Below are 12,745 nucleotides of genomic sequence, written 5' to 3' on the forward strand. Positions count from 1 at the left end.
TTGGATTGTGTTTTAAATACCTTTGGCTAAGACAGAGTGATTTTTCTTTGCAGGGTTTCATTGATACATCTTTTACTGAAATGCATATAAATATTCATTTTAAATGATTGTTAGGATAATTTGTACTTAAGTATACATTTCTGTAAGTCCAAAATCATAAGCTTTGTATTTGATTTTCTTTTAGCTTAAGAAACAGTTGGGTGATAATGAAGCTGTTACTCAAGAAATAGTTGGTTGTGCCCATTTGGAGAATTATGCTTTGAAAATGTTTTTGTATGCAGATAATGAAGATCGGGCTGCACGATTTCACAAGTAAGTAAAGAAAGAGGAAAATAAAAATGGTAAATTTAGTTACTCTAAACCAGAATTATCCAATTTTGCATTGAACGCTTTCTGATTTCCTTATTAATGATTTAAATATTTAAAAATTACTTGCAGAATCTAGAATGATTTTGAGTATCAGATGCAATCCCATCTTTTTAGAAAAAATAACTAAAAGAAGAACACCCAGGGCAGATTTATTTTCTCAGGAAATATACTCTAACTAGTTTTTTAACATTGCTGAAAATGTAAGAGTTGATTTTAGACATAAAACAGTCTGGTTCAGTGATGCTGATTTTAAAAACTCCCATTCCACTAATTCAAATGGTTTGTCATTATTATAATAATAATATTTAAATGCAAAAAAAAATGCACATGGCTTGATATGCTTTTAGAAAGTACTATAATTACATTATTCAAGATCAAGTGTATACTATAAAACCTTACTGTACCATATTTACGTGTGTAGTATTAGTGTTGTTACTTTCTCCTGATAACTTTATAAGAGGAGTTCCAATGTGTTCCTAAAATCTGATTTTATTTAAAATAATTTCAGAATGCTTTTATAAACATTGAAATTTTTTTTATAGCTACATAACTAATTCTACATCATTATGTTTTTCCTTTAAACTAGACCAGTTCTCTTTTCTCTTCCAGAAACATGATCAAGTCCTTCTATACGGCAAGTCTTTTAATAGATGTCATAACTGTGTTTGGAGAACTTACTGATGAAGTGAGTATATAGTTTTTATTGTCTTAATAGCTAAAGATCAGTATTGTTGCTGTTTACCAGTTTTATTATGACAATGTTTACTTAGAGCAGCATGTTCATAAGAAATGTAATGTAAGCAACTTTTTCATTTTAATTTACTACACATTTTTTAAAGTATAAACAAAAGATAAAATTATTTTTAATATATTTTTGTAGGAAGTTCTTTAAATTTAGTATTGGGCAGCACAGGTTTTGAGTTTGATTTTATTAAGGGTTTAAATACTACTAATCCTGTATGCTGTTAAGTTTCTTCACTGTTATTTGGTAAACATAGAGGCAGAAACTTTTTAAGGTCTTTTCCTATTTCATTTCTACTCAGAAATATTGTTTATGATTTGTTTCTATTGTAAAATACATATAGAACATGATGTTTTACAAATTACTTCATATTTATTAGTTTCTCACAATCACTATGAGATAATAGAGTGCATATTCATTTTACACATGAGTAAATTGAGGCTAAGTGACAAACATTGCTGTGAATTCAGTGTTGTTTTACTGTCACAAGAAAATTTGTTTTCTGAGAGGGAGATATTAATCTAGAAAGAGATAGGGTGAAAAAAAAAAAGCCATAATGAGACTGATAAAGGCTTCTTATACTGGTGATTTGATATCTATGAAGAACATTGCTTTCTGTGATACGATTTTTTTCGAAGTGATGAGCAGATAGTAAAGTTCCAAACAAAATAAAGTATAATCTATGAGATATTTGCATTTTTATAAAACAATATATCAAAACTGTGCAAAAAATTTTTTATGTTTGGATGTAAAATAAAATCAGGTTCTAGACTTGATGATTATAAGCTGAGTTTTTGCATTGGCAGAGTTATGCAGGACATTTCAAAGTTGTGCTGAACAACAGACACTTTATTATGTGATTGTTCCTTTTATTTCAAAACACCAAGCATTCCTGGCCCTTGCCTACACAGCATTCCCCAGTCATTCAGATAACACCTTCTAATGTATGGGACAGTGCCCATTGAGAGCCACTGCTGTCCAGTTTTCTTGAGACAGAGTAGTATAAGAGGAAACTGAAACCTGGAGTGTGGAAACCTGAAATGCTTCTCAGTGGGTGGCACATTTTATATTCTGAAGGCCCAGTGTGTCCACTCTGTTTGACTCCCTTTCTACTCCCGTTTCCTATTCCTGACCTGGATTTCTTTCCCCCTCTGTTGTACTATGTGGCACAATACTAGAAAATTAAGGACGCTGAGCTGATTTATCCGTGAAACTATGGAAAGCTTTAGATAATTCAGTACGGTTATGGAGAGTACCAGGCAGACAAAAGAGAATAATGGACCTCAGATTAGAAAAGTAAGTCATCAACCAGGTCAGAACAAATTCTAGTAGGGAGAAGGGAGAAGAAAAGGTAGCATAGCAATAGTGTCGGAGGGAGCAAGCTAAACACCTGAGGCCTTCTGTGTATGACATTTGTACATAAATATTTTTAGTCTTCTAAATAAATTATTTTTACTTTTCTTTTTTAAAAAATAGAGTTTATACTATTTTTCATTCTTTTTCCATGCAATCTAGTCTTCAGTGTGATTGTTTTACTGAAGGACCCATAGGGACTTTTCATTTTCAGACATTGTGCAGGTTTATCTTACTTGTGGTACTTTCTTACCAATCCCATTTCATGTTTGTCAGGCCAGCCTGCTTACCAACCTCCCAGCTTTTACTGCTGGGGACTTTGTGTTTTCAGCCTGCTTGCATTGCATTCCCTTTACTCTTAGCTACATTGTTCTAGACCTTATATGAATTTCTCCATTTTTGTAACTCTTCCACCTTTGGAGTCTCAACTATATGGACATTACACTATAAATGTATTGACTTGGGTTTTATATATTATATTTTGGAATAAGTTATACTGCAAGTTCTTGAAAAGGGAACTTTGTCTTATTCTATTCTACTCTTCTTTTGCATTAAGTGCAATTCACACACAGTAAATACAGTGCTAATTAGTTAATTTTTTAAAAGTTCTTATAGTTAGCTTTTTATTTTTTTACCTGTAGTTGGAAATAATGTTCAGACCTGGTTACATAGAACTTCTTTCATAACTCTTCTGAAATGTAATATGTCTCAATTACAGCATTTTGGTCTATTTCCTGATTTTTTTCCCTTTTAATTTCATGTCATTACTCATGGTTACACAGAACTAAACAAAGTCTGTATTTTCTTTAGTCTTCAGCTGTTTATATATGTGTATTTTGTCTGCTACTGTTCTGATTTTCAACTCTCTACCTCTGTTTTAGGTCTATGTATTGAACTCTTTTAACTGTGCCCAACATAATTCCATCTTAGTATCTAGTTAAACTTTTGTAATGCAAACTTCTCACATTCCTGTAGCTTTCTTGGATTTAGTGTCCCAGTTTTAAGTATAGAGTCACAAGAATATACTTTAATTTTATATTTTAAAGCAAGAAATGTTCAAAACACATTATTTTCCTACTATATCCTCTTGATTACTCTATTTATGATCAACATTATTGAGAGGCTTTTGTATTATATATTTACTAGAGGCCCGGTACACAAAATTCATGCATGGGGTAGGGGTGGAGTGTCCATCAGCCTGGCCTGCGCCCTCTCACAATCTGGGACCCCTCAGGTAGAGTCCCTAGGCCTGGCCAGTGATCAGGGCCTATCAGGGGTTTCCTTCCCCCAGCTGCCAGCAGCTGGCCCAGCTCCCGCTGCTGCCACTGCTTGCCATCTGTGCGGCGCTGCCCTCCCGTCCCCCACTACTGGTCGCCTCCCCCTGCAGGCAACAGACGTGGGGTGCAATCGCTTGGCTGGCCTGGGCCTCCCTCTGCGGGGCGATCGCTGGCCAGCCCTGTACACCCGCCACAGCGTCGCTGGCCGGTGGCCTGGGCCTCCCTCTTTGGGCAATCGATCATGGGGCTCCTCAATCAATCGCCAGCAGAGGGAGGCACCTCCCACCCGGCTGGGGCTCTGCAATCGATCGCCGTGCAGAGGGTGGCCTGGGTTTCCCTCTTTGGGGTGATCGTGGAGTCCCCAACCCCTGATCGATCGCTGGGCCAGCCGGTGGCCTGGGCTTCCCTCTTTGGGGCAATCGATCACAGATCCCCCCCATCGATTGCCCCACAGAGAGTGGCTTGGGCCTCCCTCTGTGGGGCAATGGTGGGGCCCCCCAACCAATCACATCACACTCACCTTGGCTGGCCTGGCGCCAGTGTTTGTCATAGTGTGGTCGTCCGGATGGTCGTTCTGCTGTTCGGTCGATTTGCATATTACGCTTTTATTATTATAGATTTCACATCTAGCAATGTCTAAGGAACAGATATTTTACCTTTTTTCTTTATAGTCTTTGGTTTAGGTTTTCTACTGCTAATTTAGGAAGAATATGAAAATCACATAAAAGTTAATAGCACTGCTCTTATCTCTTGAGTTTCTGCTAATTTTAAGGAATCAAGTGAATATGGTGTGTTTTTCTGCCCTCACAGACCTTGTGTTCTAACTTGGAAAGAGAAACAAGTTAACTTGTTTCTGTGATGTATGAACTAGTAATGAGAAAATAAGGGTCGAGATCCACTTCTACCACTTTCCAGGCTCTGTACTTAGACGCCTCAGATATATTTTGCTTGTTCTTTCGCAACTCTGAATTATAGTGAGAGAAGTAAGGGTCAGAAAAATGTGAGTACCTTGTCTCCAGATGCTATAGCCCAGAACAGTGATCTCAGACTTGGTGATAAAAGTCCAGCTATTTTTTTTCTTAATTTGCAATCTGTTGCAGACTGATTATGTAAAATACAAGTAATAATTGAAACACTAGAAAAATGAAACTTAAAAAAGACATGTGAAATACAAGCCTAATTTGCATTAAGTTCCTAAATTATCAATTTGTGTACTATTTTGTCCAAACTTGTAAGCAGTTTGCAGACCACCAGTTCTGGGACCACATCTTTTTAGCACTGATCTAGATCCCTCTATGGAAGACCACAGTGAATCCTGATTTATCCCAATCTGGGACTCCTGCTTCTGGAAAAACAGGGCTCAGGCACAACTGGAGCAATTATGTACTTGTGTCGCCATCTGGAGTTAGTCTGTTTCAGGTATCCATTTGCATTGGAAGTTTCTGAATTAAGCAACATCTCACTGCTAACCTAGAAAACCATGGTTGAGTGGGAGAGCTTTATCTAATTACAAAAGTGCCTGTTCTGTACACATACCTGCACTTAATATTCAATTAATTGTGAATGGAGTATTTTTGCACACAGTATTCGTACAATGTGGTTAAGAATACTATAGCCGTTGACTTCAAATTCCACATGCCACTTCATAACTGAATCACTCAGTTATTTGACTTACGTAAGTCTGTTCCCACATCTATAAGATGAAGAAAATTGTAATACTTCATTAAGTTGTCCTGGGGATAAAATGAGAAAATACACGTACAGCCTTTAGCAAAGTTCCTAGCAGTAGTAAATGCTTAAAAAACATTAGTTCTTGCTCTTTTTAGTTGATGGATAATGGTCTAGTGCCGTGGTCGGCAAACCGCAGCTTACGAGCCACATGCGGCTCTTTGGCCCCTTCAGTGTGGATCTTCCACAAAATACCACGTGCAGGTGCCTACGTACAGTGTGATTGAAACTTCATGGCCCATGCGCAGAAGTCGATATTTTGTGGAAGAGCTGGTATTTTGTGGAAGATCCACACTCAAGGGGCCAAAGAGCTGTATGTGGCTTGTGAGCCGCGGTTTGCCGAGCCGCAGTTTGCCGACCACTGGTCTAGTGTACTACATTTAGAGAGGACATCCGCAAATACATTAAAATCTTAATGGAAATTATTCAAAACTGCTCAATCATATATTTGCTTAAGATTAATGTATTTAGAAATAGATGGCCATTATGTATTGCTACTAGTTATATTTGGAGTCCCATTATGTGTATTTGGAGTCCCATTGAAGAGAGTAGAAGTAAAATGTAGAAAAAAAGATTTTGAAGAAATAGTGACCATAGATTTTCTAAATTGTGTGAAAAAGTTATGGAACCAAGAAGCTCAGTGAATGCCAAGTAAGGCTAATGTAAAGAAAACCATACCTGAGAACGTCATAGTCATAGCAGTGAAGTTCAGTAATGAAGAGCAGACCTTGAAAAGAGCAGTCTTGGGAAAGAACACATTCTGCACAAGGTAAAAATGCTTTGAAGGATGGTTGACTTCTCTTTTTTTTTTTTTTTATGAAGTGTTGGGCAGAAGAGAATGAAATTGACACAATTAAAGTACTGAAAGTAAAACAAACAAAAAAAAAACGCTTTCAACTCAGAATTCTTTGAGGAAAGGTATCCTTCAAAAAAATCAAGGTAAAATAAAAGACATTTCAGGCAGATTAATTCATTGCTATCAAATCTGCACTATAGAGCTAAGTTACTAACCAGCAGAAAGGAAGTTTTTCAGTCTGAAGGAAAATAATACCGGGTGGTAACTTGGATTTATAGGGAGAAAGGAAGTACATTGGACATGTTATGTACATAAATATGTAAAAAACTATATTTTTTATTTTTATAAAGACATATACCTGTTTAAATAAAAAATATTATAATTATGCCAAAAGAAGGAAGTAGAGAGAGAAACAAAAACAGATGGAACTAGTATAAAACAAATAGCAAATTTTAGGCCTAAATACAGTAAGTACCATAAATGTAAATGGACTAACACTATAAGGTAGAGATTTTCAGACTAGATTTTAAAAAAAAAACAAGCTCAAACTTTATGTTGTTTACAAGAGACACTCTAAATACTGAGACACAGATGTTTTATAAGTAAAAGAAGGGAAAATATTTAATGCAAATGCTGAGTAAATAAAATTCCAAGTGGCTATATTAGTATTAGACAAAAGGAACTTTATGATGTGTTACTAGAGGTAAAATGTGATATTTTGTAATAAAATGTTCAATTCATCAAGAAGATATTACAGTTAAAAGTGTCTGTGTACCAAAATAACAGTTGTAAACTATATGACACAGAAACTGATAGAAATAAAAATATACATAAATTCATAGTTATACTTAGAGATTTAATGCCCCCCCAATCAGTAGAATAGTTTAAAAACAGTAAAATTAACTAAAATGAATAGACGAGCCACATCAAATATTGGCTAGAATGTGGAAAAACAAGAGCTTTCATACATTGCTTGGTGAAAATGTTAGACATTATAACCACTTTGGGAAAAGATTTGGCAGATTTTTATTAAGTTAAACACATCTACCTTTTTACCCAGTAATTCCTCCTTGGTGTTTATTTAAAAGAAATGGAAACATGTGTCTAGAAGAAGACTTGTTCAAGAGTGCTCATAGGAACTTTATTCATAATAGCCCAAAGCTAGAAATAACCCAGTTGTCCACCAACAAAGGAATTGATAAATTGTACTATTACTAAAATATCAAAAGGGACTAGTGATCTACCCTTCAACATGAATGAATCTTGTGGATTGTGGATTTTATGCTGAGTAAAAGAAAACTCAGTGCAAATTGGATGATTCCCTACATATAATGACAAATTCTAGTGAAAAAATTAGGATGTTTGTTGGAGGGGGTGGGGCAAGGGAAATTTGTTCTGGAAAGGTATATGAAGGAACATTATCATGGGGAACTAGAAATGTTATAATTTGATAGTATGTTTTACACAGGCATATCTTTCTTTCAGAGCCCATCAAATTATATACATTAAGATTTATTTATCTCAAGGTATGACAGTTTTACCCCAAAATAATAGTTAAATATTGAACTCTTGTTTGTAGGTTTGGTTTTTCTTGATGGTATTAGGTTATCAATTCTAAAACTGCTTACTCTATATATCAGCGGTTCTCAACCTGTGGGTCGCGACCATCGGAAAACACATATAGCATATCAGATATTTACATTATGATTCATAACTAGCAAAATTACAGTTATGAAGTAGCAACGAAAATAATTTTATGGTTGGGGGTCACCACAACATGAGCAACTGTATTAAAGGATCGCGGCATTAGGAAGGTTGAGAACCACTGTGTATAGGATTAAGCAAATGAGGAAGTATATTAAGGGAACCAGGTTTCTCACTTCTGGACAAAGAACTTAAAATATGGGATGGGAGAATAGTACATTGTATTGTGTTGGATTGGAACTGGAAATGTTCATATTATGCTTTTAAATGTATTAGAGAAAAATCGATATATATATGTAGATGGTATATATGTATATACTACAAATGTGTGTATATACAATATATGCATGCATTTGTGTGTATACAGCATATATAATAGCTTTGTGTATACATGTACCTGAGACAAAGTTCCTATGTCCCTATACTGAAAGGTCCTGGAAGCAGTGATGCATCAGTAGAAATGAGCACCCCCAGTGTCTGAGTTTGGGTTCTAAATACCATCTGTAGAAGGAGCCAGGATTCTTGTAGAGAGGACTGAGTCAGGGAAACTACTAAATGAAGTTGGACCTTAATTATTATGAAAGCCAAATTCCTAGTGATGATATTAACGGTTGAGTTGAAATGATAAAAATATTATGACTTTTTTTTTTATTGGTTTTTTACAGAGAGGAAGGGAGAGGGATAGAGAGTTAGAAACATCGATGAGAGAGAAACATCGATCAGCTGCCTCCTGCACACCCTCCACTGGGGATGTGCCCGCAACCAGGGTACATGCCCTTGAGCGGAATCAAACCTGGGACCCTTGAGTCCACAGGCCGACCCTCTATCCACTGAGCCAAACCAGCCAGGGCAAAAATATTATGACCTCTTGTTTTACTGAGCAAAAAAAAGTACAGAAGTAGAATTTTTTTAAAATAGATTTTTATTGATTTCAGAGAGGAAGGAAGAGAGACAGAGAGATAGAAACATCAATGCTGCCTCCTGCACGCATCCTACTGGGGATCAAGCACACAACCCCTGCCATGTGTCTGGACCAGGAATCAAACCTGGGACCTCTTGATTGCTGGGTCAATGCTCAACAGTTGAACCACAGGCTGAGCTATAGGACCTTTTTTTATAATGGAGTATATAAGAGTATATTTTGATAAGGAAAGGGAAATTAAATATGTTACAAATTCAGTAATTTGGTGGGTTACTCTTTCGGTTTCTGTATACTAATCTGTAGCATCTAGAGAATCTCACATAAAATACTCAACTAAATATCTAGACTATATGCTATATTTGTACTCATTGGTGACTTGGTGGATCTTTACAAAAGGCAAAGTACAGCTGTTTTCAACATAAACTGTTCTCTCAAACTAATGTACATACAGATCCTCTGGGGATCTTGTTACAATATAGATTGTGATGCAGGCTTGAAGATTCTAATTTCTAACAAGTTCCCAATTGATACTAGTACCACTGGTCCAGAAGTATCATAAAGGTCCATTAACTATATGAATTGAAAAATCACTAATCCGTTCAAAATTCTGACAAATTTTACTCTCATATTTTTTAAAACAATTTTTTTTCTTACTTTATGGTATATAGCATAAATTTTAAAGTCAGGAAAGAAGAGGCAACTAGCAGGTTCTTCACTAATATTCTCAGTTCTCACAACAATCCCATGACTTACTATTTTCTCCTTTTGGGAATTGAAGTAAATGAGACTCAGAGCTGCTAAATAGTATGCTACAGGTTAAGTGTTTGCTTACTTTAACCAGTACATCGTGTTAGTTTTTTTTAGATTTGTACAGATTTATTTTTCCCTCTAGTGAAAATAGTTCAATTTATTGTTATTTTTTATATTTAACTAGAGGCCCGGTGCATGAAATTTGTGCACTCAGGGTGGTACCTCAGCCTGGCCTGCGCCCTCTTGCAGTCCGGGAGCCCTCGGGGGATGTCCAACTGATGGCTGGCAGTCAGACATTCTTAGCGCTGCCACGGTGGTGGAGAGGCCCACCACTGCCACTGCACTCGCCAGCCATGAGCCTGGCTTCTGGCTAAGTGGTGCTGCTCCCATGGGATTGGGCCGAAACTGGCTCTCCAACATCTCCTGAGGGTTCCTGGATTGCAAGAGGGCGCAGGCCAGGCCGAGGGACCCTACCGATGCACAATCAGGGCCAGGGAGAGACGTAGGAGGTTGGCCAGTCGGAGGGCTCCAGGGCATGTCCGACCCATCTCACTCAGTCCCGATTGGCCGGACCCCAGCAGCAAGCTAACCTACCAGTTGGAGCATCTGCCCCCTGGTGGTCAGTGCACATTGTAGGGAGCGGTTGAGCGGCCTTAGCATATCATTAGCATATTATGCTTTGATTGATTGAATGGACAACTGGACACTTAGCATATTAAGCTTTTATTATATAGGATTTTATAATTCCGTCTTGCCTATTTCTCCCCTGTGCATATAAGTTGCAAATTTTACTCGAAGGATACTCATATATTTCCATTGCAGACCTTTTCTGAAATTCAGAACCATTAGACATGTGTTTTGAGGAAGATAGCTTTTTATTAAGCCTGTTGAGCCCTAGAAAGTTGGTAGAACCCAGTGGTAAGATTGAGAGGGTCCTGGACTCTTTCAGTGCTCTATAATGCAAAACTGGGTTTTACCTCAAGAATATGTTATAAGTTATCATAAATGTATTATTTGTGCTTGACTTTTTTACTGCAGTCTAATATCGATAAAAATATTTTTCTTTTTAGAATGTGAGACACAGAAAGTATGCAAGGTGGAAGGCAACATATATCCATAACTGTTTAAAGAATGGAGAGACTCCTCAAGCAGGGCCTGTTGGAATTGACGATGATAATGGTATGTATTTATTTCTCTATGTAAAATGATTTAGTAGAATCATAATTTTTCAGTAGTATCTAAAGTTTTTAAAGGGACCATATAATTGTTTCTCCCATCAGGTCCAAAATTCATGAAAATTGGATATAAAATCATAAATTTGGGACAGTGAGAGATTAGAACCAAACTCTTCTAATGTCTAAAAAGTTTTGTAAAATATATAGTATTTACTACTTCTGTTTTTGTTTATTTGAAACTTTATTAAGCACATACACCTTTATAATTGTTTCTTTGGTTAATTGCCTAACCTTTTTATCATTATGAAATATCCTGCTTTATCTCTGTTAATATTCCTTATCATGATTTTTATATTGTCTATTATTGAAAGTAGCACTTCAGCTTCTGTCTGCTTGGTATTTACATGGTATATCTATTTTCATCCTCCTCTTTTAAACATATATGAGTCTTAAAGCATATAGGTGTTTTTTTTCAGTCTGACAGCATCAATCTTTAAAAAAGTGTTTAGTACATTTACATTTAATACATTATTGCTTAGCTAGATTTAAGCTAGTACTTTTGCCATTTGTTTTTTGTTAGTCCCATCTGTTTCTATTCCCTCTTATATTTTTCTTTTCTCCGGTGAGTTTTTCCTCTTTAATTCATTATGACTATATTGTTCTCTGATAAAGTACCTGGTGTTAAGTCATTTTCTGTTAATTTCAATATATCGGTTGTTCTGGGGTTCTTTTTCTATAGACTTTCTCATGACTTTGGTCACAATTTTTCTCACCCCATATTTGTGTTATTTTTCATTGTTGATAAATAAACAATTTTATAGTTCCTCTGCATTCTGTTATCTTCCTCTGTGAAGTCTTGATTCTTGTTTATAACAAGCAGTTAACTTGCCTGAACTCAAACACTGCCTCTCTTTCTTTCATCTATAAGGCTGTTGCTTTCTTCAAGGCCCACTAGAGTCTTCTCCCAGTGTACATGCATAGTTCAGTGCCAAACAGACATTTAGTTGGGGTTCATATACACATTTTAAGGCTCACTTTTCTGCAGTACTTCCCTTTGTACAGACTGTTTAGTACCCTCAGGTGAAAAGCCACAAAAAAGTAGTTCTTACCTGGTGAGATTTCTTCTTCCAAGGTCCATCATCATCCTAGTTTCTACCAGATTTTGGTCACTCTTCAGTGCTTTTAAACAGCAGGAGTTTGTTCCTTCCCAGAATATATAAATGTTGGAGTTCTCTAATATAGGAGAAAACTATTGTAGTGCATATAAGGTATAAATACATCTATAGGGTTACTTAATAAAATGCATATCTCAGAGTGGTAGGTAGATTTTTACTTATTTAAAATTATCTACATTAAAAATGTAATCTATACTAATAAAAGGGTAATATGCTAATTAGACCGGACATCTTCTGAACGTCCTTCCAGACAAAGCCACGGTGGTGGGGGCTGAGGCAGAGCGGAGTAGGGGCGATCAGGCCGGCAGGGGAGAGCAGTTGGGGGTGATCAGGCCAACAGGGGAGAGCAGTTAGGGTGCGATCAGGCCCACAGGGGAGAGCAGTTAGGGAGCAGTCAGACAGGCAGGGGAGCAGTTAGGGGCATCAGGCCGGCAGGCAGAGGCAGTTAGGGGCAGGCAGGCAGTCAAGCAGTTAGGAGCCAGCGGTCCCAGATTGTGAGAGGGATGTGCGACTGCTGGTTTAGGCCCAATCCCCCCCGCAGTTGGCCATCCCCCAACTGGAGAGAGTGCAGGCCGGGCTGAGGGACCCCCCATTCCCCCATGCACGAATTTCGTGCACCGGGCCTCTAGTATGTTTATAATGAGACAAAAAATATTTTAAAATTAATAGGAAACAAATCTATTTCAGAGATCTGTAGTTCTAGATTATATTTATTTTATTTTAAATTACTAAGATTCTCCAAAGTGATTGTCAT

General features: G+C 36.9%; 1 protein-coding gene across 1 annotated transcript in view; it reads left to right on the forward strand.

The window, feature by feature from the left end:
* The window catches only part of VTA1 (vesicle trafficking 1), a 46,770-nt gene that overhangs the window by 17,846 nt on the left and 16,179 nt on the right, over positions 1–12,745 (forward strand). Inside the window, exons 3-5 of the mRNA XM_070417800.1 lie at positions 185–312; positions 979–1,054; positions 10,712–10,820. Coding sequence (XP_070273901.1) covers positions 185–312; positions 979–1,054; positions 10,712–10,820 — 313 coding nt within the window. The remainder of the gene's footprint in view (positions 1–184; positions 313–978; positions 1,055–10,711; positions 10,821–12,745) is intronic.

Source organism: Myotis yumanensis, unplaced genomic scaffold, assembly GCF_028538775.1.
Source record: "Myotis yumanensis isolate MYYU_CA2020_CCGP unplaced genomic scaffold, mMyoYum1.0.hap1 SCAF_6, whole genome shotgun sequence".
Classification (NCBI taxonomy): domain Eukaryota; kingdom Metazoa; phylum Chordata; class Mammalia; order Chiroptera; family Vespertilionidae; genus Myotis; species Myotis yumanensis.